The 27,323-nt window shown below is 33.9% G+C and overlaps 1 protein-coding gene across 19 annotated transcripts in view; it reads left to right on the top strand.

The window, feature by feature from the left end:
- LOC149785740 (twitchin-like) overlaps positions 1-27,323 on the top strand; it is a 469,207-nt gene that overhangs the window by 195,638 nt on the left and 246,246 nt on the right. For 12 of the 19 annotated variants that reach the window (XR_016425447.1, XM_089979624.1, XM_089979627.1 and 9 more), the window contains 5 exons: positions 3,332-3,379; positions 5,087-5,175; positions 8,564-8,599; positions 17,522-17,713; positions 26,169-26,436. Coding sequence is in view for 18 of the 19 variants with exons in the window: in XM_089979624.1 (XP_089835750.1) it covers positions 3,332-3,379; positions 5,087-5,175; positions 8,564-8,599; positions 17,522-17,713; positions 26,169-26,436 (633 nt within the window). In the remaining variant the exon portion in view is untranslated. The remainder of the gene's footprint in view (positions 1-3,331; positions 3,380-5,086; positions 5,176-8,563; positions 8,600-17,521; positions 17,714-26,168; positions 26,437-27,323) is intronic. The other 7 variants (XM_089979632.1, XM_089979630.1, XM_089979637.1 and 4 more) reach the window with 7 other exon arrangements.

Here is a 27,323-nt window from a genome sequence, read left to right as displayed (position 1 = left end):
TCTTTATTTCCTTTTGAAAATATTACTTGACAATATTCATGATTCTGTGGTTGGGTACACGATATGGTAAGCAGTTGTGCATCCAGATTACTGTGTTAGTATGAGGGAGAGCAGTATATATGACTAAAATGCTGACATTGACCCAGACAATTTTAAAATTTGTGTAATCGGTGTAGGCACCATTTCTTCAGCACCATGAAATTTCAAAACATGTATCACCAAAGAGCGAATAGATGGACTTGAGGATGCTACCTTAGAGAAATGCTCTGGTTGATGTTTGTTTAACATTCCTCACTTAAGTAGCAAATCATTATATTGCAGTTTAATAACAATTAGTGCTTGAAATATATCACTTTTCATTATGTATGTAATAGTGAAGTACGTGTATACAAGTACATATCACTTCTTATATTGTGTGTAATAACGTACCATGTTACTTTTCGTTATGTACCATTAGGTACATATGATACTATCACACATTTATATTTGACTTGTCTGTAATTTGTTCCAGTTTTATGTTATATCTCATTGGTTATCATCCCAGACTTGCAACCAGAAGAGTTCTGGTTTGAATCCCTCTGTAAGATTAATTTGTGGTAACCACTATGGTGTACCCTTGGACAAGGCACTTTACTCCAGTTGTTTGGCACTAAATAACCTACTTGTGTTGGTGTGCCATTAAACACCAAATCAACAGCAACTTTCATCAATCTATGTTATAAACTCCCTTTTAGTTACAAAGATTTTTTTTTTTTAATGCAAACGTTTGCTTTTCTAGAGGCAATATTTTCATCCCCAGGAGTCTATATTTAGCACATGGTACAATATATATATATATATATATATATATATATATATATATATATATATATATATATATATATATATATATATATATACCCAAAGTGCACTCAGTATTGAGCAGCTTCTACTTTGGTGCTTATTAAGCTGTAATATCATGCATATATCCAGAGTGCTCAATACTGAGTACACTTTGGATGTATGCATGATATTACAGCTTAAAAAGCGCCATAGTAGAAGCTGCTCAATACTGAGTATACTTTAGATGTATGCATGATATTACAGCTTAAAAAGCGCCATAGTAGAAGCTGCTCAATACTGAGTATACTTTAGATGTATGCATGATATTACAGCTTAAAAAGCGCCATAGTAGAAGCTGCTCAATACTGAGTATACTTTAGATGTATGCATGATATTACAGCTTAAAAAGCGCCATAGTAGAAGCTGCTCAATACTGAGACTACACATTAAAACCTGGCTGGGAGGAGGACTGATTTCAGTTTCCAATAGTTCACCATGGAGGATGCATACATAAATTTGTTTATAGTATTTCTAATGATGCCAGCAAAAACCCAATAATTTAGAACAAACTGCTATAGTGCAGTGCTACCTTGGAGTTATATTAAGGGTATTGGAAAAGTTCTGAATCTTTTGTTATAACCATTTTGTTTTCTTTGAACTTGTCAGTAAATGTTAAGCCGATCGATAGACAAAAACATTGCAGCTTCATGTACAGCATGCTGGACACTTGCACATGTATGCTTGTGATGTAACATAGATAAATAATGAAGCTGAAATGTTGGAGAAGAACAAACAGTTCTGCTAATGAGCAAAGAGCGTTCTTCAAAATCCAAATGTTCTTTGGGTAGACCCTAACAAATATCAATGCCTGACTTTCAGATGTAATTCTCTATCATATCCTACAATTTTGAGGTGGTTTCATTGTTTTAAAGATGGTCACAAATCCTTTGAAGTTGACCCACACTCTGGAAGACTTTGTGTATTTTGGTGAGTTGGAAGTGGGTGTTATGAAGTGGGGGCAGTTGATGAAGATGCTCTGTACACAGTGGAATATATTTCTGTTATCATTGGCATTAATTGGTTAGCTGTTTTTAATTTATCAAAGAATGATTTAAACCTCAGAAAGGTGAAGATGGGTTCATTTGTTGATGGCTGATCAAAAATGGACTTGGAGTTTGAATCACCAAACAGCTACATGCCAGGTATGAAAAGAGTGTATGGATAATTTATTGAGATTTTTCCATGTGATGATCCATAGATTTACTTTTTTTAATCTCAGCTCAAGAGAAAATAATCTAGTTTGAATCGGAAAAAATGATCAGATACCTAAGACTGTCAGGAGAGTTTTATTTGCCTTTTTTTCAATGTATAATACGTGGTGGTCCAGGTACCTGTACCTACATAAATCTCTGTTGTGTCACTTGACATTTTTTTGTCTCTAGACTGTTTTCAAAAGGTATAGAACACTACTGAACCACCCCTTTGCACCCTGATACCCAGGGTATCCGTCTACTCCACAACAATGTACTGTTGCATAATTCTTTCATCTTCACAGACTTCCTGATGGATTATAGCATCCAAACCTTGCCACATCTCCCATGCAGCGCTAATTAATCTATACAGATTTTTCTGAACTCTGTAATGAAAGATTCACATAGGGGCAGACAATTTGAAAGCTGCCATATTGTTGGAAGTACAGCTTTTCCAGTGCATGATCACCATGCCAAGAAGTGAATACAAAAATGGCATTTAGTAATTGGATAATCTGATGGAGAAGTATTATAGAGGTGCATGGGGAGTACTTTGAGGGGATGCACTGACATACTGTTCACTATTAAAGAACTTTGTTGTACGGTGCAATAATATTCAGAACTTTTAAAAGACCTTTTGTATATACAGCATCAACCTGGTAATTGTAAATTATGGTCTAATAGGTTTGCAGTGTGTCAGTACCCAAATCATCTCTTCATATTATGCATGAGTATTTAGTTGTAATATCAGAAAGAAAGATTTTGAGGCTTGATTTGAATGACCACAAAGACCCTTTTAGAATTGTTTTTAGGCATTGCAAGGTTGCTATGTGAAACTGACATCCATGAGTGTCATTGCAATAAATCTCACATAGTTTAGAAAACTGCATGAAATTCTTGAATGAAATCATCATTAGCATGAGCTGCTTTTAAAAGATATTCAGTTTTTGTAGTCATGTTTTCTTGGCACATAAAGATCTCTGACCAAGGAGTTTATAAATATGAATTTATCTTATCTTGAAGGGTGCGAGAAAATCCTTTTGTTTTCAAACCCATTTGCTGTGACCATGCCAGAAGTGGGGATAAAACCAATGCGAATGCTACAGCGTTACTGCGCTTCTCAGACCATACTGTTGATGCTATGCCATTAATTGAGCTGGTGGATCGCAGGCAGTGTGACAATGGTCATTTTGGGTTTTGCGAGCGCTGCATAGTTGTAGATTTAAAACTAATATTTGGTTCATGTGGTTCAATTACAGGAAGTAAAGAAGCACAACAACTAAGCCCAGGCTTGAGAAAAACAAGTGGTCAGTCTAAGTAGACGTCTTAAGATTGTTTTGGATTTGTTACAAAAGTAGTTTAGTCTTTTACTGATCTGTTTTCAAGTTTATCCCAACATGTAGGAGAGATTGCAGTGTTTGAAATTAGGATAAGACAATTGGCTTTTATATCTGGATGTTTGCATTATTTCTGCTTTGCTTTTATTGGCTATTTGTCTGGTAACATATTGGGATATTTTGCCTAGAACTAAAGGAAAAATATTTCTAATACAAGTTGTGTTCCTTTTTTAAATTTATTACAAATACTTTTTCCATGCTAGTTTTGGTACTGCCAGGCTTTCTGTGGAATAGACAGACCTATTGCTGTGACTTTTATGCAATTCCTTTATCATGTAAAAAGGCATCAAATATGTTAAAGCTGCAGTGAAGCTTTCTTTCAGTTTGAATTAGGTTAAATGAGCAATATAATGTGTAAGCTGATACCTTGAAAACAAATTTATTATGTATAATTTAGGGTTTCATTCTTTTTAAATACCATGTATACAAAATCTGAGAGGAATTTCATGTTTGACCTCAGTTTATACATCTAGTATATTGTTAACGTAAACAAAGAATACAATATTGCAATGGGGTGGACATGGGAGATAAATTCATATGAATATATCCTGATTATCTCCCTTTGTATAATTCAGCTTTCAAGTGTATTTGCATTAATTTTTAGTTAGCTATACAAAGTAGAGGTGGGCTGTTTTAATATTTTTCATGTAAAGCATATACATATGTTACCATTGCTACTGCATCTGAACCATTCTTTTTTCCTTTGTTCTATATTGCAGCAGTTTGGGGTGGGGCTTTTATAACATCTACCTCATGAGGATGGGCAAGGGGAGTGACTTTATACATAAATGAACATTACTGGCAGTTTAGATTTATTTCAGAGGCTCTATTCATGCCTAGACCAGATTTGTTTAAATTTTGATCCGTAAGTTTTTTTAAAATATTGTTAGAAATATCGTAGACTGAAACAAGAAGTGTCCATTATGAATGACCATTAGTGGTTAATACTTACATTAACCAGAAATTTTACAAGGATTTGTGCAAAATGACTAAGTTTATTTACTTAGCAGATAAGTAATTTGTACTTTTCCACTAGTTTCCCAGCTTTCGTTTTCTGCCTTCTATCATCTGTATTAATGGCAAATAAAAGCCAACTGAAGGATTATTGACCACTTTTGCCTTTTGTTTGTTGTGAATTTACCCCAAATTTTCCCTTGCGTTGACATCTTGCTTTAATCATTCCCTTGTTTTTCCCCATAACCCCATGAGTATGTATATAAATATATATCTATATTTCATGTTAAATGTATAATATTGATCTTATATTTTAAGAAGAAAAAAGTACATAATATCTACTGAATTTGTGTCAAGCAAGTTGTATGCTGAATCATGCTGTTTTGTGGTATGTCCAAATCTATCCCTTAACATTTGTAAGAGATTCTTCTATTTAACACTTTTCTTAACCAAATAACTGCAAATAATATATTCTACTATTGAATACTTTCTGTTTCTTTTCACTACCATTAACTATAGGGTTCATTGTTTGTCCAGTGGAATTACATTAATTGTGAACATGAAAGCGCCCATTTGATTGCTTTTTGTTCAAACCCCGAAATGTATAAGGGCTTATATCCTTGGATGTGAAATAACTGTGGCAAATAAATTCTATATTTCCAGTTGACAAAGGTCGCCGACTGTCTCAGATTGAAATGACTAAGATGCAGCTGAAGAAAGTTGAAGGCGGAAGTGAAAGTGATGAAGACAAGGTATAATGATGAATTGAAGCGTACTGTTGTTTTCATTTACAGAGCATTATTTTCCCTTTCCTGCCATGAGAGAGGTATTTATAGAATGTGCAGTCATAAAATCAACTTTACTGAAATTGTTAGAGTATAAATCAATCAATCCAATTTACCTAAAGTTTTTAGTTGCCTTCCTTATGCCAAAGTGTATTATGACGTAGTTGTATCTCTCCATCAGTTTTCCTTTAGCAGTTGGTTTCCGTACAATTGGAGGAATTCTGCTTCACGTAGCTTGATGGATTTTTGGAGACTTTTTGTCCATTGGGTCAGAAAGAAGCAATCATTTAAGGTAGAAATATCAAGGGTCAATAAGTTTGGAAGGTTCATGGTTTTCTTGTGATAACTTGTGCTGCACTAAACATGCCTCACCAAACTTATCGATTTGTTGCCCTTCAAAATTCAAACAAGGCAGTTCAATTTTGGATCTCAAGGTCAAAAAAAGTCAAGGTCGCCATAACACAACATAAGGAAATGAATTCCTGTTCAACAACTTAGTTCAACAGAACATAACTTCAGCAAATTTCTCAGAAATTTCTATCAAGAACCTATGATTGTCAGGGTGAGATGTCTGGATCATGACTACATGGTTTAAATGGAAGATGGAAACAGTTTCCTGATGATGTGTAAAACTTAACAGGTGGGTTGCCCTTGACAAAACAAACAAGCCTCTTGGTTTGGAATAAAATGTTCAAGATCAAAGCCTCCCCCCCCCGAGAAAATTCGGAGGCATTCTGTTTGATTTAGAGTACTCTTGTGTAAACTAGATACTTTCAAGCTTGACAATCTCTTTAACATATCTACAGTTGAACTTTAAAAAATCAGGCTTTAATGAAACTGGTTTTCTTACCCATATGTTGATTTGTCTGAGTCATAGATTTACTAATCTTTATTTTTAAAAATTTATTGGAAATAAATGATATTTCAGAATGTATTGTTTCTGTTGTGCCATGTTTTTTTCCATGTTTTACTGTTTTAATGTTAATATGGGGGTGGGGTAAAGATGCCGGTATTGAATATAAAACTGCTCATAAATGGCAGAAAGGTAAAGGACTCTCTTTGAAAGGACTTTCTTAATCGTCCATTGAATTATACTAATGTTCCAAGTTACCAACCAGTAAAAAAGAAGAGATGTTTAGTCTTGTTACAATAAGTATGTAATTCACTTTTGAATGAATTAAAACTATTTATTGACTATGGTTAGCTTTTGTCAGTATAGAAAGTAAATAATCTGTCCATTCCTGTAATTTGAACAGGCCGGTATGGTTTGAACATAAACAGGCACATATATTTTTTAGAACAAATATTTTAGGTCATGTTTGCAAAAGAATTAGTAGTCTAGTAATGAGACTGTATCTCACTTCATTCATATCCCAAGTTTTTCAGTAATTCTTTTGTTTTATTTTATCTTTACTAATGACTTTTATTTTCAGCCTAAAATTTGTGTTTTTTGCAATTGTTTCATCTTAAGTTTGAGTGAATTTATTTTAAGATTATCATTTATTGGCCAGGATTTATTGAACATGGATGGAAAAATCCATGGTCCAGCAGTCAAGAATTGGTTGGAAATTTACTGGAGAAGTACAATATTAAGCCACTTGTCCAAAAATTTAAACAAAATTTGATAAAATGTCCAGATTTTGTTATGATTTCTCCCAAAAAAATTGAAGTCTGATTAAGTAGAAAATACTCTAGGATTTTTCCATCCTTGTTTGGGCTATTACTGAAGATAATTTTGAAATAGTCCTCATTACAATTCACTACATACAACAAGTAATTTAGATGGGACTATGACAGAGATCCTGAAATCCCTGAATTTGCCAGTCATGTCTGATCGATCGAAGGTTTCGACTGGCGCGTACATTGAACAATCGGACATCATTCCTAGGAATTCTCAAATATCATTATCTTGACTTGTCTTTGATTTCTTTATTAATTAAACTGCAAGATAAACACTATAATAAAGTAAAATTCAGATGTCATGAGATCCAGTCAATAATAATGTAGCCAACTAAACTTAATTCAAAGGTGACTTGTTCTAGTTAATGCATTGGACAGACATAGCTTGTTTCACTTTATGTCTTTTGAGTTGTTTAAACACATTATAGCAATAAAACTTGAGACAAAAGAAATGTGAAACCTTATCTCCTGGACTTGTCAAAAATCTATAACTGAAGAATTGCACCAGGGTCTGTACTTTAGACGTTATATCAGTCCATCATTCCATGTGGTTTATATGGTGGTGTTTCAGAACATGATACATTTTGAACAAAAAATGTGAAACCTTGGCCCAAATTAAGAAAAAAGATACTAGCAACAGCAACCAGTTTGTATTGTCATCATCAATGACTTCCCTGGGGCTATGTTCAATGAAAACTTCACCATTCAGCTTTACTAGATATGCCAGGGAGTGGTCAAAAGCCAGGCTGTTGTAGATATTACCTGCAACACTTACTTCTTCCCAACATCTATGTTTATTGTCTTTTCATGGCTTTGCTGATATTTAAAGCATCTAATTGTGCTCAGATGTTTCATCAGCAGTCCAGCATAATATTTCACAGTTTTGTGAGGCAGGATTAGTATCTTGCAGTCTAACATAATTTTTCACAGTTTTGTGGGGCAGGATTAGTATATTGGGTGGGATGGGCAGCTGAGCAGGAATCAGCAAATGATTTTCTCATCTAGAAGGTAAATTTGTATGGAATAGCTTCAGCAAAAGTCTAAATATAGCACTAAAGTCATGCAAAACCATAGACATACATACACTCGCACAGGTGATTATCAAAACATTATGATATATTTTTGGAGAAACTTACTACTGTTGAGTATAGAGAGACAGTGATTGTCGACTTCTAAAAATAGCATCTTTATTGACAACTCGTACATTTGGTAAAATATAAACTACAGCCATTATTAGTTAATTGTTTACTCTGATGAAGTACAGAGTACTTATAGGTTATGACTGTAGATACACATGGAAGGGTATAATCATACACAGCTTCAGATGATCCAAGTTACCAAATTTTCAAAAGGATTTTAATCATGCAGTACTTTTAAAAATTTTTATTCAAGCCCCTTCATTCTGAGTACCAATTATACTCACTTATGAGCCAAGTCCAACTGCACACTGAAAGAGCATTATGCACTGGCAGATCTGGGTCTGTACAGTTTTATATCTATATAGGAGTAATCAATAGAACAAACAACCCTCATCTGCAGTACGTTATTCTACATCAGATCGTGATCTTTGCAGTTTGAATCGACTTATAAGCAAGTATATATGGTACCTTATGTTCAGGCCGATAATGACACTAGAAACACTATTGAGTAACATGATTTCTGTTATGTGCTTTAGAGTCGATCCATCCCTTGGGGTGATGTCCAGCTCAAGGTTTGTAATACCATGAAACATGTCCATCCCTCTGTGGCGCTGAGATCTACACCACTCCACTTGCTCTATTGTATTACCCCTGCTTCTCTTCATATTATCTTTTCTGTTGACAAGCACAAAGCCATACTTGAGCACTGCATTTTGTATCCATGTATGAGATATCATTAAGTCGTGCCAGTCATTCGGTTGTCCTGTGTTCCTCATGAACCATTATTATTCTTATTGGTTTCCCTGACTACACTGGCTTATCATTATGTGCACATGTCCGTCTTGGATAAACAACAGTGTTTCCATTCTTTTTCTTCTACATATTGATGTCATTCACCTCTCTATCTCATTTTCAAAGATTATGTACTCTTTCAGACGCTTGTGACATTGTCATGCCTAAATCTTGATTCCATAGTGCACACCATGGTTCCTTTCACACAAAGTTTATCTTCTGTATAACACTGTTCTGCCTAAATCTTGAGACCTAACTGCACACCACAGTTCTTTTCACATTGGGCATATTTTCTTTATAACATCATCCAGCATAAATCTTGAGTCCCTATCACACTATGGTTCCTTTCACAGTGAGTATATCTTCTGTATAACATTGTCTTGCCTAAACCTTGAGTCCCTAGTGCATACCATGGTTACTTTCACACTGAGTGTATCTTCTGTATTAGAATAGTTTAAAAATGGTATTCCTGTTATTGTATAGAGTTCCTTTATCCCATATTCCAAGTTAATGCAAGACTCTAATTTTTCAAAGAATGTGTATGAATTCCTGTCTTCATATTCCTGAATACCTGTGTTCAGGTACCAAAATACCTGTCTTGAGATACCAAATTACCCAAATACTGACACAAACCACCACCTGTTTCACCAATTTGTTTTGCTTTCTTCTGTGTATTCAGACCATGGAGACATACTGTTCCGGATTTCTTTATTCCCCTTAATGGGCCTCTTACAGACAAGAGGCAAAAAGTAATAAAAATTATTTTCCATTAGAAACATTTAGGAACCTACCAAGCAGTTCCAAAACTAGAATGAGCCCAGGCCCATTGGGGCCTAAAATTCACATCAAACAACATTTTTTTATTGGAAGGGAGTCTCAGAATTGTTTTGCGGGGGGAGGCAATTTTTTTTGCCACACACTATTTACTATGCTACACAAAGCCATATACTTTGCTACACAAAATATACCAAAATATACCTTGCTACTAAATTTACTGGTACTTGCATTCAAGTTGTAGGAATAATTAAGTTTAATTTAACTTTGATAAAGAGGAAAAATAAGAACAGTGTCCAAAATCTCTATTTCCCATAAGAAACTCAGAATAACATCCTAGTGTTCCATTCCTATCGATGCATGCATATATTGTTCCTTTAGCACTTCCATCAGTGCATATGGATACTGTCCTAATTAGTACTTCCATCAGTGCATATGGATACTGTCCTAATTAGTACTTCCATCAGTGCATATGGATACTGTCCTAATTTGTACTTCATCAGTGCATATGGATACTGTCCTAATAAACACTTCCATTAGTGCCTATGGATACTGTCCCATTAGCACTTCCATCAGTGCATATGGATACTGTCCCATTATTGATTACATCAATGGACATGGATACTGTCTGATTCTGTCATACTCTCAACAGTGTGCATAGGTGCTGTCCTTCCTCTTTATGCCCCCATTGTGCATGGACACTGTCCCATTTTAATATGATCCCATCAGTGGACATTAGTGTTGTCCTTTTTACGCTTTCATTTATGTGCATGGACACTGTCCCATCTTATTATGATCTCATCAGTGCACATCATTGTTGTCCTTTTTGTACACTTCCAATAATGTGCATGGAGAATGTCCCATTTTATTATTATCCCATCATTTACATCGGTGCTGTTCCTTTTACACTTCCGCTAATGTGCATGGAAGCTGTCTAATTTATTAACAGTCCCATGAATGCTCTCTTATTTAAGCTCATATACCCAGCCTATCGGATCATTGATACTGTGCCATTTCTTGTCTTTCCTATGTCACGTTTCATGTTTTGAGTTCCCAAACAGATGGATGGTTGTTTATTGGACACACATGCAAACTTTAAATCTTATTGTTCACGCACTTTCCACTTTGCACTATTGCATATTCTTTTGTATTTTCCTTCCTGCAAAGAAATCACAATTTTTATGCAGAAAATGTTTTGTTATGTGGGAATGTGCTTCTTACTGTTTGATGTCATTTTGATGATATCATTATGGGAATGTTGTTACAATATTGTTCTATTCTCAAAATTGCCTGTAACAAAAATAAATAACATTAACATGACTTGATTATTTGAAAAATCAGATATTGCCTTAATATATTCATTTTAACAAATTTTTCATAAAAATTTCCCTTATTTAAAACTTTAACAAAAATTGTATCTCTTGAAATAGTTGTGACATTGTAGATGGAGTAATCTTGATGAAGTAAAATAAGTTACATGATAAATAACAGTTTTCTTAATTGAGAGAGTGAGAATGTTTATATAATGAAATGTTATCAACTTTACCTGTATGTTAATTTATATATGTATTAATGTATTGACTGTGTTATGATATTAACCATTTTATTTCAGTATTTTCATATTTTTCACTTTATTTCAGTATTTTGATATTTGCCATTTTGTTTAGTATGTCCTAACATGTTCTTGAATTTTTCTTCATTTTCTTTAATTTTCTTTCCCTGAAGTTGCCTTCAGTGTTTATTTTCATTGAAGGTATCTCGTGAAGGTGTGTGAATATTGAGTTATTTTCACTGCAGAAGTCTACATTTACCAAGATAGGTAAACATAATCAGAAAAAATTCAAGCCAGTTTTTCCAACATGGCCCATTATTCTACCCCATATAACATGGGCCCTATTGCAAAGACTGTTGACCCAAATGTGCTGTCACATATTGTACTGACAGATCATGGTCTGTGTAGTTACTTGGATTACAAAGTGCAGGAAATATTAAGGCACAGATATATTCAGTTTGGATGGTGTTTCAGTCATTATGTAAATGTACTTGAAATCCATATGAGAGAGCACATCTGATTGGCCTGATTGGCAAACTGACACAGTGGTGCAGCACTAAATTATTGTTTCATATCATTTATAGGCAAGATGTGTGAACATCTTTGTTACAGCAGTTTCAGTTGGCTAAGAAGGTGTTAATTGCAGAATAGTTCAGGAGCAAATTGTTAAACTGTATTTTATGTACACACCAAAACAGTCCATGTGTGCACACATATTTTGAGTCCATGTGATACCAGTATAAGTTGCATTACAAAATTTCATTGTCTTATGCAGTATGATTCTTAAGGTAATTGAATAACAGATTTTTGGCAATAAATTTTAGTACGAGATATTCGGCATGCAAGTTTTACTTACCTTGGATATACATGCATGTTCAACAAACATGTAAGTGAGGGAACTTGTAATTGCACTAACCTGTCCAGTGTGGGATGTAAGTGAGCCTGAATGATATTACTTACGATCATAAGAACTTAAAAAAAAGGCCGTGTACTCCTCTTGACAACAGCAGTAGTCCTACTAAAACAAAATCCCACACATGCTTAACAATTACAGTAATATTTCTGCCTTAAATAGACAACCTGACCCATTTCTCCTTTCCTATGCCATTTAATTTTTTTTTAGTTTTTCTTTCTGAATCCAACAATGAATTAAATATAGCAGAGCCTTCCAGCTTTTTTTAACATAAATCTAGGATAGATTTATCCATGTAGAGAAGAAGTGTATTGTTTATTATCTTATCTAACCTTGACCCTGGGGTATGAACTATCCTTGTCTCAAACCCAGGTGTACAAATTGTAAATTTAAATGATAACATTAAAATGTACTCAAAGACTGCTTTCAGGCAAGTTCACAAAAGAAATCAAATTTAATCTAGAGTGAATTGGTTTGGCCAAGTTGGATCTTTACCCATGTAAAAATGCAGTGTCCTATAACCTTAACAAAAAAGGTAATGGACCTATTGTGACATAAACACAAAAACAATAAAATGGTGCCTCCATTAAGTGGTCTTGCCCTTTAATGTTATTATTATTATTATTATTATTACTACTATTATTACTATTATTATTATTATTATTATTATATATCTTCAGCAGTAGGCTTTCTCTTTATGTAACTTACCCCTTTTATCACTCCACCCCTGTTAGTCTCTAATAGAAATGCTAATTTTAATTTACCATTTGTACATGCATATAAGTCGAGTCCAACCACAAAATGCACAGATCCAGATCTGCCATCACATAATGAGCCAGCAGATCTGGGTCTGTGCAGTTTCTTAAGAGTAATCAATTAGATCATACAAGATAGACCCAGATCTGCAAATTCATTATGCTATGGCATATATGGATCTTTGTTGTTTTCAGTTTGACTTGACTTATAAGCAAGTATATATGGTATTAAACTTGGTTTTAAACATAACAGAGTGACCACGTTGGAGGTAAGGGTAGTTTTCCAAATTGTAATGTTCCAAGGCTAGTAAATGTCCCATCAAAGAACATACAAGAAATTTTGATAAACTTTTGTGCAGTATTTTCTTATTGACTTGTCATCTTTTACATAACACGTATAAGAATATTTGTTTATTTATTAATAACAGGAAAAACTAGTAACGGTAACAGCATAAGGTATACTAGTACACCTGAAACTTAAACATTTTGGTCCATTGCAGTCACATTGAGGTATTTTGCAATAATGCTGCTCCATTTGCAAATGCACCAAACCATGTGGGAATTTGATATAAATTGCATAAGTATTTTCTGGTGTGGTCACCCTGTCTTATTCTATAAATGCTTAATACAAGGATGGGCCCATGAAAAGCTAAAACCTTCCAAAAGATAATATCAGGAATTGCTTGTGTTTGTCTCGCTTGTGAATGGCAAGGCAAAATTATCACTTTTATGATGGGGACAATGATAACAAGAAAATGTTATCAGCACTGTTAAGGTTATGTATTAAAATTATACATATCTTCTAAATCAGTTCCTGTATTCTACTGAAACTTTGGTATAATATTGATATATGCTTAAGGTGTGCACCCTGGTATATGAGGAATCCCTGTTTTACCATTACACAGAAATATTGTACCCTGGTATACTAGAAGTCCCTATTTTGCCACTGTATACAGAAGGATTGTACCCTGGTATATTAAGAGTCCCTGTTTTGTCGTTGTAAACAGAAAGATCATATCCTGGTATGCTAGGAATTCCCATCTTGCCATTGTATGCAGAAAGTTTGTACCCTGGTATTCTAGGAGTCCCTGTTTTGCCATTGTACACAGAAAGTTTGTACCCTGATATACTAGGGGTTCCTGTCTTGCCATTGTATACAGAAAGTTTGTTCCCTGGCTTACTAGGAATTCTTGTCTAGCCATTATATACATAAAGTTTGACCCTGGTATAGTAGCAGTTCCTGTCTTGCCATTGTACATTGAAAGATTGTACCCTTGTATACTAGGAGTTCCCATCTTTCCATTGTATGCAGAAAATTTGTTCTCAGGTACACTTGGGATTCCTGTCTTGGCATTGTATGCAGAAAATTTGTACACTGTTATGCTAACAGTCCCTGCCTAGCCATTGTATGCAGAAAGTTTGTACTCTGGTATATGAGGAGTTCCTGTCTTGCCATTGTACACAGAAAGCTTGCACCCTGGTATTCTAGAAGCTCCATTCTTGCTATAGTAAGCAAATGGTTTGTACCTTGATATACTTGAAGTTCCATTCGTACCATTGTACATGGAAAGTTTATGTTCTAGTATACTAGAAATTCCAGTCTTGCCAATGTATGCAGAGAGTTATGTTCATTAGACACTACATGTTTTGAAACACGTGTTTACTTCGGCCTTGGGTACATCGTAAAACATTAGTTTCATTAGTTAATATTAGTATGTGTTGCATTCATGTATATTTATATCAAACAACATTAAAACCATTTTTATTTGCAGTCACCAGACTCATAAACTCCTCTTTTTAAGCTAGATTTTGGAAAATAAACATTGTGAATTATTCATAGCAATAATATTCAGTTTTGGTTTTGCATGTTTCTAACAGTTCTGCAAAGTTAAATATGGAGTGATAAAGAAAAGTGTATTGTTGTGAGTTAAAGTACATTCAGATGTTTGTATTAACGAGTGACTGCAGATATGATGTTTTTGTTTATTGGGTCCATCTTGTGGAGTATTTCATACATTACCATATGTCTAACCTGTTCTGCACATGTTAACCTGTACTCAGCATGTCTAACTTCCCTCTCTAACCTTCTCTGCTAACACTTAGGGAACCCCTGACAGTTTGAGGAGAAGGGATTCTGTCCAGTCAGATACTTCAGACAAATCACAAACGCCCCTGTTAAAGGGGCAGCAACCCACAGAAAGAGGTCACAGGGATAGCACTTCCTCTGAAATTGACTCTGTTTTAAATCAGTCGGGACGTCGTAGATCAGGAAGTTGTCAGGGAAAAAAAATCAGCTCTGACCCAGAACCATTCCATGTCTTTCTGAGACGTAGGGAAGAAGAAAAAAAGGCAGGTGCTGGATGGAATTGTAACTTAGTGTTGTAGACTGAGTTATAGTCTAGTTCTCTGAAGGAAGCCCATCTATACAGATTTAAAAAAAACAAAATCGTAACAAAACTGCCATAAATGCTGAAATTTTGACATTGTAACATTTTCATATATTCTAAATTATGGTAAATCTTAGGTTAAAAGTTTTTACTTTTCATCTGTGTGGTTAAATTTTCCACTGTTTTGTGACTACAACCAGTGTCTGAAATGATATCCTGTAACACATTCCCTGATGTAATCAAAGCAGTGAATAGGGAAACATGTTCTTATTTGACAATTTAATGATTGACATTAGATATTTTATTAAATGAGTCAAAAGTTTATATACATTTAAATCTAGGAGGTTTTTACTCAAAGTAGATGGGCTTATTGGCTGATGGTTGACATGTCATAGTTTGCCACTTGTTCTGGACATGTGTAGTAGTTCACATATTGGTTTGTGGGAATTGGTGTGGTTTGGTCAAAGGGAAAAAAATGTAGAAAATTTGAGTAATAGACTCTGCAGTGTAAAAAGGTTGGTGTTTGGTGTGGGTTTGTGTATTGCGGTTAATAGAGCTAGTCTTGTCTAGAAGAATGCATTTACTTGATTAGGTTTTCTTACAGTTGGAGCTGCCTCAGATGCACAGAAGGATACAGAGGCCAAGATTGTAGCATGATTTTCTCATCTACATGTAATACACCAGGCACATTTGTGTGTTGATTAAGAAAATATTAGAAACACCAGCCATATCAAAACTAATGAATCTGATGATTCAGTCTCTTTTATTATTGGTACAGTACCAGCAAATTGCATGAAAGAAATAAGCATATACTCATTTTATTCCATTATTCATGACTACATATGTTTAATCCCACACAGATCTAATGGCATACAGTTTCTTGACATGTGTGAGACTAAGTATTTATGAACAGAGGATTCAGGTTGCATACAAAATGTAAACAAAAACTTGTAATTTGTCATAATTATGATAGTTGCACTACATGTTCCTCATGCTTCCATTAGAAGCTTAATTGACACATACACAAAACTACAGATTTTGCTCTGATTCAGCAAAAAGAAAGAGTAATATATGGCATAGGGATAAAGTAAGAGTTTGGTATGGCATAGGGATAAAGTAAGAGTTCGGTATGGCATAGGGATAAAGAAAGATTTTGGTATGGCATAGGGAAAAAGGAAGATTTTGGTATGGCATAGGGGTAAAGAAAGAGTTTGGTATGGCATAGGGGTTAAGAAAGATTTTGAAATGGCATAGGGGTAAAGAAAGACTTTTGGTATGGCATAGGGGTTAAGAAAGAGTTTGAAATGGCATAGGGTTAAAGAAAGACTTTGGTATGGTGTAGGTGAAAAGAAAGACTGGTATGGCATAAGGGTAAAGAAAGACTTTAGTGTGGCATAGGGGTAAAGAAAGAGTTTGATATTGCATAGGGGTAAAGAAAGAGTTTGGTATGGCATAGGGGTAAAGAAAGAGTTTGCTATTGCATAGGATTAAAGAAAGACTTTGGTATGGCATAGGTGAAAAGAAAGACTGGTATGGCATAGGGGTAAAAAAAGACTTTAGTATGGCATAGGGGTAAAGAAAGAGTTTGATATTGCATAGGGGTAAAAACAGAGTTTGAAATGGCATATGGATAAAAAAAAGAGATATGGCATAGGGGTAAAAAAAAGTTTGGTATTTCATAGGGGTAAAAAAAAGTTTGGTATGGCATAGGGGCAAAAAAGAGTTTGGTATGGCATAGTGGCAAAATAGAGTTTGATATATCATAGGGGTACAAAAAAAGTTTGATATGGCATAGGTATATATCAGGGCCATCATATTCATATGCCAAATTAAATAAATTATTTCCCACAACTTGGAACAAAACATGAATGTGTTTTTGTATTTATTGGATACCCTCTCATTAAACTTTTTTGTTGTACAGTGTGAATAGAGTTCAAAACAGAATGGAATCTAGAAAAGTTTGATTCAGTAAAAAATATGGATTGTACATCCATATCAGACTTTAGCTTTGTCATGTAATATTATACAGGCATGCAACAAGAATAAGGTGTACATGTGTACCTTAGAATTGCTGCATCCTGCCAGCCCATTACTGTTTCTTAGTCATACATGTAGAACCTGTATGTGTCATTAGATATGTGTTTACCTAAAGATGTAATGAAAACAAAGGCTTAAAGTTTCTAATATTTCTTGTTCAAGTGGTACAAATGTGTCGACAGTTAAAGCAGTCACTTTAGTGAACCCTCTAATCCTTAGTCAGCAGCAGTTAAAAAAGTTCACAGCTAATTATGCCTCAGATTGTAAACTTGTCTTGAACACAGAAGGACAGCCGTCGACAGTCAATCGATGGTGGAAATACACTTGAGATACCAGCTGTGATGCGACGTCCTTCAGTCGAAAAACTGGAAGCGTTGGAACAAGAACGAAGGACTTCCATGTCAGGCCGTCGGGCCTCACTTGTTGATTTAATTCCAGACTGGCCCACATTACAAAAACGGGAAAAACCCAAGGAGGTATATACAGATGTGTCATTTGGTTATATCTATCAACCTTTCATCTTACTCTCTTGTTACAGTAGTTAAAAGTTATCTGCTGCATTGTCCTGATAACTTATTACCTTGATCATTCTTGATGTTTTGCTACGCAATGCATTCAGCAACTGTATTCTTAAATATGGCAGAATTTATTGCTTCAATTTGTGTCAAACTGGCACTTCTGCATAGCATTGCTAGAGTGATCTATAGCTACACTTGTGTTTTCAATCAACACCACTGTTAACACAATGTCCGAAAAAGCAGACATTATATAACAGTTTCTTGCAATTTTTCATGCATTTAAATGTCTTTCTGATTGAATCGCTGTATGAATAACATTCTAAAACCAGACATATTTTTTATCAGATGTGACTAATGCTACTACATACTCCATACAGCATACTGACTGAACTTGCACATTTGAATCTTAACCTTTCAGAGTTATCCCCCTTGAACACTAGGTTTGCCATGCTGTATTGCTTGGTTTTATTAGACAAAATTCTGTAGTGGATATACATTCTTATCATGCTTTTAAGGTCCGGAGTTAAATTTGTTATGCTTTCACATGAAAGGTTTTTGATATTCCAGGGCACTATTTACACCTCAAATATTGGAAAATGGTTTGATATTTTGTTGGTATTCATGAGATTAATTTAAAAGACATGATTTGAATGGAGTATATGGAAATAATTTTTGTCTCCATTAAAAAAATGGGTATTGTTACTGCAGTATTTTCAAACCTTATCACTGAACTGTTTAATATACAATGATTTATGACATATCAAGGTGGGTAGCTTCAAATGACATGGAAAGTACAGTCACATCTGTCTTAATAAACAATTTTTTCTAAGACCTACAAAAATTGCAGGTAACCTTTTATATAGGTTGATATTCACTTAAGCATCAAGTGGATTTACTGGAGGAAGAAAGATCATGATCATTAGTAAATTCCCATAATCAGAGTGTAAATATCTTAAGAATTCAAAATTTTCAGCAATATCACACTGCCTTCATCAGTGACTAATGTTGATCACATGACTTACATTTGTCTCTGAATATGAGGAGACTGGTGTAGATTGGTGGTAGTTCAAGCTTTTTTCATTCAATCACCTCCCTCACCTTCCTTTTCCATATGTTGTCATCTGAAGTGATGACCTTGGTCTGATTGGGAATGATGGAATGTCCCATATTGCTACATTGTTCATATATGACCAATAACTCTCTACTGATGTGTTCCTTGTTTATAACACTTTCCTGTTTCTCTTATGTAGTCATTCTCACAATCATTACATTTGACATAATACATATTTTTCAAATTTTCTGTTTCCACATGTGCAAGATGTTTAAAAGAGTTATATAGTTTGTGATATGCATTGATCCCATGTTGTCAGAGTACTCTAGCTAGGATTTTTTGATATACCACAGATATATGGCATACCAATGTTGGTTCTATTTGGGCCGCTCCTGGTTTTGTTTGTTGTCTTTTTTCCTGCTTTTCTGGAAGTTTGAAAATCCACTCTGATAGCCATTTACCCTTAGTGCACCTTTCATAGCCATTTACCCTTAGTGCAGCCTTCACATGATCTGCTTCTGCCATTCAGTCTGTCTTATTGACCAGAGAGCTGTCTTATTGCATTAAAGATCTCAATACTGACCTCTTGTGTTCCAGATGGTGATTGGAAAAAAAGTTGAGATACTGGTCAGTGAAGTTTGGTTTTCTATATACAGTGACATTGGTTGATCCATCGTCATTCACGTTTATACACATGTCCAAGAATGGTAGTTTGGCATTTTCTTCTTGTTCTGAAATGAACTGAAAATGTGGGTCAATGGAATTGAGATGATCAGAGAACTCCAGAACATGGTACTCCTGTACTTCAGTCAAGGTATCATCCACATATCTGAACCCGGGCCCCAAGTGGCCAAGTGGTCACTGCCATCTCACCTCTGTTTGCATGGCTTCGAGTCTCAGATTCGGCCAATGTGGGTATGTGAGAAAGCTTGCCAATAGCTTATCATGGGTCAGTGGTACTTTCCGGGGTTTTCTGGATTCTTCCTCCACCATTAATAGTGGCTGCCATGTATAGCCTATCATGTGCTGAAAAATGGCATTAAACCCCACAACAACAACAACAACATATCTGAACCACACAATTGGTGGGTTCTTGGCCAGTTCTAAGATATTTTTCTAAATTGATGAATAAGTGCATAAAAAGGCGGGCACAATGGACTTAAATTACCAGCCATCTACACCAGTCTTCTCATATCATTGACCATTATAAGTCACATGATCAAGAAGTCGCAGACAAAGGCAGTGTTGTAATGGTGAAAACTCTAAAGATATTTATGCTGTAAGTATGGGAATTAACTAATGATCATGAATTATCCAGAGCAAGGAAGCAACCTTTTCAGTTATATCCAGAATGATGTGGTTGCAATATTATGATGACCATAATGACTGGTTTGACTGTATTACATATCAAACATTAATAAGTTGTGTAAGTATATATATATATAAAGAATTTCTGGTGTCATAACATCATTGCATTATGCATTCAGACATTTGTATTTCTATTATGATTTTTGTGCAACAGACTGCATTATATTGGGGCAAGATTGCCTTTCTTTAAATACTCAGTTGCAAAAAATGTCAATTTATGCTTGCAGGGCTGTTGTTCATGTTATGGTCAGTTTTAAGCAATTTCTCTGAAGGCTACCAACAGTTTCACTAGCATGGTTTGTAAAAACTCTGAGAAGAAAACAACATGTAAGATACACAAGCACATACTTGTCAACTTCCTAGCTGAGAGGGTTTTCCTCCTAACGTGAGGATGTATTCCATCCATCTTGCCACTCACTGAAATCTCCCACATATGCAATATTATTATTAAAAAATGTAATTTGTTTTATTTTTTATATATTTTTTTTTTACATACGGGAGAGCCATATTTTTTTTCTTTCTTTTCCGAACTTGCTTCTAGTGTAGTATATTTACAGTAAAACTGCATGTGATCATGTGTCTGTTAACTTGATTAAGCAGGAAAAGACAGTTTAGTTGCTGATTTCAAGCAGCCTAAAACTATTGTCATCTGTTTGATTCTTTCAGCAGGGTAGGTTGGCTTGACTGTTTGAGTTTTGTCAAAATGGATTATATTATGTGTGATCAGAAGTAATTCTGAAAGGATTAAATAATTTAACTGATTATGGATGGATTGCTAAAGAGCTCAATTGGCATAAAACAATTAACATTACTTTGATTCTCTCGGCAGGATTGGATCTGTTTCAGTGCTTAAAGTTGTTGAGATGAATTTGAGTCTATATTATGTGTGATCAAAGTCATTTAAACAAGATTAAAGATGTCAATTGATTTTGATTTGTAAAGAATTTGAGTGGCATAAAACAGGGTCAGTTTGTCAAGATGTCTGAGTGTGAATTATCTGCAAATGTTAAAACACCAAAATCTAAGCAACCAAAATATATCATGAAATTCAGTGTTGGATGGAAAAAGAAAGTTCAGTGGTTGAAATCAAATTCAGGATATGAATATGTATTCTGCTCTACCTGTAAAGCTGATTTTAAAATCAGCCATGGTGGCAAGAATGAAATTATACATCATGCATAAACCTCATCTCATGAAAGCATATTAACCGTGACAACAAATACACTAACACTAAAATCCATGTTTGTAGAATATGCATCAAATATTGATAAAGATATAGGACACATTTGCCAACTTCATAACCAAAAATAACCTCCCATTTATGGTAGCAGATCATTTAGTAAAAAAAAAAATTGTTCCTCGACATGGAAAGCAGACAGAAGTTCACATATAAATAAATGAAAACTGCTCACACAGTAACCTAAGCTTTTGGTACTCACTGGGATAAGAAAAAGATCAGTACTACGATGAAAAATTTACCATTCTCCTTGAAATCTTCCCTTCTTTGAAGTCAAAACTCCTGACCAAATCTTGCAAATCTCCTAATTTGTCCTAAGCAGACGTCTCTGTTTGGTGACATGTATGCAAGCAGGACATTAATATTTTTCAGAGAGAACCACAAGTAAAATGTATTTGAAATTTAAAAAAATGGAATACATAAAAGGAGGTTGTTTGAAGATGACAAATTTGGCAGGTAAAGGAAGGATCTCACAGAGGAACATTGTAATTTAAAGGGATTCTGCTTTTTTATTTGAAAATTTTTTGTTTTTAAATTGTTGTATTTTTTAATCCAAGATGCTATAATATTATTAGGTCCAAACTTTTTATTTAATAAGTCTTTATTTCTTGTAAATTACTTTCAAGATAACCAGATGCTCTTTATGTGCTCATTGGAGTTACCTTAAATCAATTTTTGGGATAACCCTGTATGATATAAACAAACACATCTTGACATCAACAACACATACAGACCAAAACTATTTAGACATTGCTTATTTTTAATAAAGCATAATTCTCTAACAAGAAGGATCTAGACTCTTTCCCATTTTACAGCCATATTGTCTGTAAGATGTTATACCCACTGAATTTTCGTGCAGCATCCATCCATATTGCTATATATAAAAAAAAATTCTTCATTGTTTTGGAGATTTGTTTCCTTCAAAATACACCAAACAAATTGTACTTGAGAGGGAAGAAAATTGAAAATTACATTTGTTGCCAGTAGTTATTAATACACCCAGAAAAGTAAGTTAAAAGTGTATGAAAACTGATAGACAATATGGTATGTGGGAAGAACTGTTTTTGAGTCTGGCAGTTTTGAGTTGGGCACTTTACAGATTTTGTTGAAAATGCAAATTTACTATTAGTAAAATAATCCGGATTTATAGCTCTTCTTTCATAGATGAGAGAATAAAGAAAACTGACATATTATAAAAATATTCTCAAACCCAGTTCTCAAAACTAATAAATTTTAATGTTAGATCCCTTGAATACTTCAACCAGGATATGCCAAAGAGGAATGACTTTATTAAAAAAAAGACAGGATACTTATATTTCATTGAAATTCATAATGCAAGAAAAGCCCAAATTATGAGAATCTTGGTAGTTTTATTATTCTAAATTTTTCTGAGTAAAGTTCAAGAATGTCAGAAGTTTTTGACACATATTCAGCATGTCCTTGAGTCTGTGTTCTAAGAGGCTTGAGAAAATGGGGGAAATACTATGATGTCTGTCAGTGAAAGAGAACATGCTGACTTGCAATCAGAAGCATAATTATATGACCAGACTGTAGTCTCAGCTTTTAATTTGCTGCATTGAATTTCTACCAATATGGAGTTGTGCAACACTTACTCATCATTTGATTGCTTAAAGACAACGGTCAGGGCCAATGTATATAAGCTTGCACATATATATGCATGCAATGTTGAATTATTTGTTATTCTAGTAAGTTTAGGATCTTCATATTCTAGGTATGAGGTAAAAAGTTATTGTCTCAGTTTAGTTATCTCCCCTGAATAGGATTCAAATAAACCTACAAGGAATGATTTTTTTCTAGAAAAAATGATAGGTTTAAATCAAGTGTTAAGGTAATTTAAGGGTATAAAACATTCATTATTTTGTCTCTCTTGTCACTTGAATGTATTATTTTTCAGAGAAATCATCCCAGAGACTGCTCACTTTGTAAAATTCAAAATCGCTTTGATTCTTTGATGAGAAGTTTTTACAATTTTGTTCTTTCTGAGAAATTAACAAATATAAAACTTGCCGTTCAGCTTAACTGTTTTAAAAGTTATACCCTACGGGACAGAATTCAAGGGAGATAACTGATTTGACTGAGAGAAGAGTTCAGTTTCTTTTATCATTACAGTATCTGTAGATAGCTAAATCCCATTACACGGATTTTCAACATTTATGTTTTTTTTATATAGTTATCCAGTAATATTCCTGGTTTTTGTCAGCATAATTTGGAATTATGTCTTTTATTTATCAATATATGTGCTTTAAATAGCTATGAAAAAAAACAGGAATTAGTCCAATAATGGTGAAATAATTATGTTGAGAATATTATGTACAATTATTTTTGCGTTATTTGTGGGGTTTCAATTTTTATGGATTTTTTCGTTACTAGAAGCTATGAATTTAAACACTGAAAGAAAATAGAATCAGTAGATGAAAAAATTTGGAGTTTGTTTTAGTGGTACTTTTAACACATGGGCTATATCATGCCAAGAAAATGGGAGCCAAGTCCATTTCACAAGGACACATTAAGGAAGTCAATCCATGCTTGCCTGGGCAGGTACTGAACCTGTGTCCCTTGAATTTCAAGTCTGATGCTCAACTGAGCCACAGAGGCTCCTGAAGAAAATTAGGAATCAGAGGTATATTCACAAATTTCATTACCCATGAAAATGTCTTGTCTTTTTTTTCTTGCAAAATGATTTTAAAAAAACGGCACTCCTGAAAATAATTACAGCTTTAATATTTTAAGCAATATGATTTAAATAAATATTTTTCTTTTGCTTGAAAAATGTATTGGAGGGTAGAATACAAAGTAGACATTAATGTGTTTTCAATGGATGTTTCTGTTTTCTTCAGCTATTCATTGACTGACATCAACCATTTTTTCTCAGAAACTTTTATCTTGACTCCTTTATAGTATTGAAATTTTTACTTTAAAAATTCAGTATTTACGAGTCAATGATTAGTATTAGTATGAGTGTTAGTATTTTATTCTATATGTGATTTAAGTGTGAATGTATGATATATCATATTCCTACATATTCATCTCTGTCCAAAGAAAAATATTCATATAGAGGTATTATTTTCATAAATTCTTACAATTCCTCTAGATGTAGCTTTACTTTAGTAGATGTTTCTTTTCTTGTTTTTGAAATCATATAATTTTTATAGAACTTTAAGAGTTTTAAAAAATTTCAAATGTAGACTTCACATGGGAAAATCACTTCTTGTAACTTTTGATGCATGATATCAGTGTTGCATGTTCTTTCTGCAGCTGAAAGTCTTTGAATGTATTTTCCTTTGAATTTGAATTTAATAACTTCTTGAGTTATTTCCTTTGATTTTTTTTTCTTGTTTTACCTTGGCTGTGACACAATTTTGCTTTAAGAATCTCATTTTGTTCAATATTTTATATTTTCATAGATCGATATTTTTTTTCACACTAATAAGTTGTAATTTTTTTCAATTACAAATACACTTTCCCATTGTATGTGTATTTTAAAAGAAAGGAAAATTTAGTCCAGTATAATTTTAATATTCAGCAGAATCAGTGCCCATATTTTTACATTATCAAGCTTGTTACGGCAAGTACTGTACTCCCTTACTATTAGGCACCTCAGTATAATGTGGTCATGGAGCTCATTTCATTCTGCAGTAGTAATAATACACATCAGTATAACGCAACCTTGCCCTTAAGGCCATTTCATTATGCAGTAGTAATAATACACATCAATATTAGGCAACCCTGCCCATAAGGCCATTTCATTATGTAGTAGTAATAATACACATCAGTATAAGGCAACCTTGCCCTTAAGGCCATTTCATTATGCAGTAGTAATAATACATATCAGTATAAGGCAACCTTGCCCTTAAGGCCATTTTATTATGCAATAGTAATAATACACATCAGTGTAAGGCAACCTTGCCCTTAAGGCCATTTCATTTTTACTCCTGTGAAAAGCGGTATAGATATGGAGTACAGTCCTGAGTGCTATACGTTTATGCATGGTTACAGATGTACATTTTGTCTCAGATTCTGCATTGGTTTAGCATGGTTATCTATAAGCAATTTGCAAAATGCACACTTGGAAAATCGGTTGTTATGCATATACAGAATACTATTTTTATGCAGAGAAGCCAAATGTTTTTTTTTTCAACTTCTAAAACTATAGTAATATTCTTAGAGTAGCACAGAATTTGCTAGAACTCTTTGCATTGTGATTAGGTGTGTAGACTTGGATTTTGATATGTTTTTATTGTTCTTTAGGATAAGCAAAATATATGCCATCTTTTCTCCAATAAATTATAAGGACTCTTTTTGTTGGAGGTAGTGCTGATGAATATTTTCATATTCTGCTTCTTTTCTTAATATATATATATATATATATATATATATATATATATATATATATATATATATATATATATATATATATACACCAAAATTAAGTTATCATTATCTTGATATCAGTTTGAATTTTCAAGTTTCAGAAATTTTGATGGATTAGTCTGGTTAAAGTTCCTTCACAAGAATAAACATAAATTTGCTTATTGAAATAATGTTTGTTTAAATGTACACAGATTTAGATAAACTTCACTTCCGTTTGATTCCAATCAAAATAATGATGGCAAAAGCCCACAATTATCAGTGAAGCAATATATGTAATAAATGATAAATATTAATCCAGATTATGTTCTAAATAGAGAGACAGAAATTTTATGTGTTGAGTATTTTTCCTGTGCAATTCAATTTAGGTGCCAGATAAGTTTTTGAAAGAGCTAGATGACAAGAAAGTGATGGAAGGAGTTCAAGAACTTTTGTTTGAAGCCCAGTTCTGCAAACCTGGAGCAAAGTACAGATGGTACAAGAACAAACTTGAGATTTTCCATGGTGGCAAGTTCCATTTTGATGTTGATGGGCTAACCTATAAACTCATCATCCACAATGTCAAGCCAGAGGATGCTGGGAAATATATCTTGGAATGCAACACTTGTAAAACTTCTGCTTGGCTTTATGTGGAAGGTATGTTGATAGAGTTTATAATCCCTTTGATGACAGAAATTGGGCGGGGGGATATATCATTTGACACTCACCAAAATTGGTATGCGGATGAATCTCAGAATGGGTAACTCCACCATGCTAGAAGTACGTAACTGAAACTTTTTTCCCGACCAAATGACTTTTTATTTTCTGATGATGTTTACTATATTTGTCTTGTACTATTTTTCATTAATACTATCAAAACTCTATCATACCAAATGTAGGTCATTGTTGCCTAGTTTTATGCTTGATGAACTTTGTTTTCCCAAGACAATTTACCCATGTCTAGTGATACACATACAACCACTAACTTTATTTAATATAGGACACTAACATATTTTCTGTAGTTTATTTATTCCATGTTATAGTTTCTACAATAAATTTTACGCTTTGTCTGTCCAATTTATTAGTATTAAAATCACCGACAGAGTGTCTAGTTTTACACTTCATTGACATTCCCACCCAAATAAAGTATCCCTTATGTATTAAGCAGTATCAACTTAAATTTAGCGAAATCTGTTTTATATACCCACTTTAAGGTGGTGTGTATTATGGTGTCCATCCATTTGTCTGTTACCAATTTTGTTTCTGAACAAAAACTTGTGTTGTCCACCATATATAACTACCGAACTTTGTGGATGGCTTTCGTTTGGAGTCAGGAAGAAGCCTAACGATAATCTAAAGGTCAAAGGTCAATGTTTTTTGCACAGGAGAAAATCTGTCTCATGGTGAAAAGGTCAGATGTCAAGGTTACTACGACTGAAATAAGGAAATGAAATGTGCACATTGTTATTAGTTCTACATCATATACCTGGGCCATAGTTCTGCATCATGCACCCGTGCCAGACTTTGTGAATGGATGGAATTTG

This window comes from Sinohyriopsis cumingii, chromosome 13 (genome assembly GCF_028554795.1).
Source record: "Sinohyriopsis cumingii isolate HCF-2022 chromosome 13, ASM2855479v2, whole genome shotgun sequence".
Lineage (NCBI taxonomy): Eukaryota > Metazoa > Mollusca > Bivalvia > Unionida > Unionidae > Sinohyriopsis > Sinohyriopsis cumingii.
The sequence above is the reverse complement of the archived record's forward strand: the minus strand, read 5'-3'. Positions and strand labels throughout refer to the sequence as shown.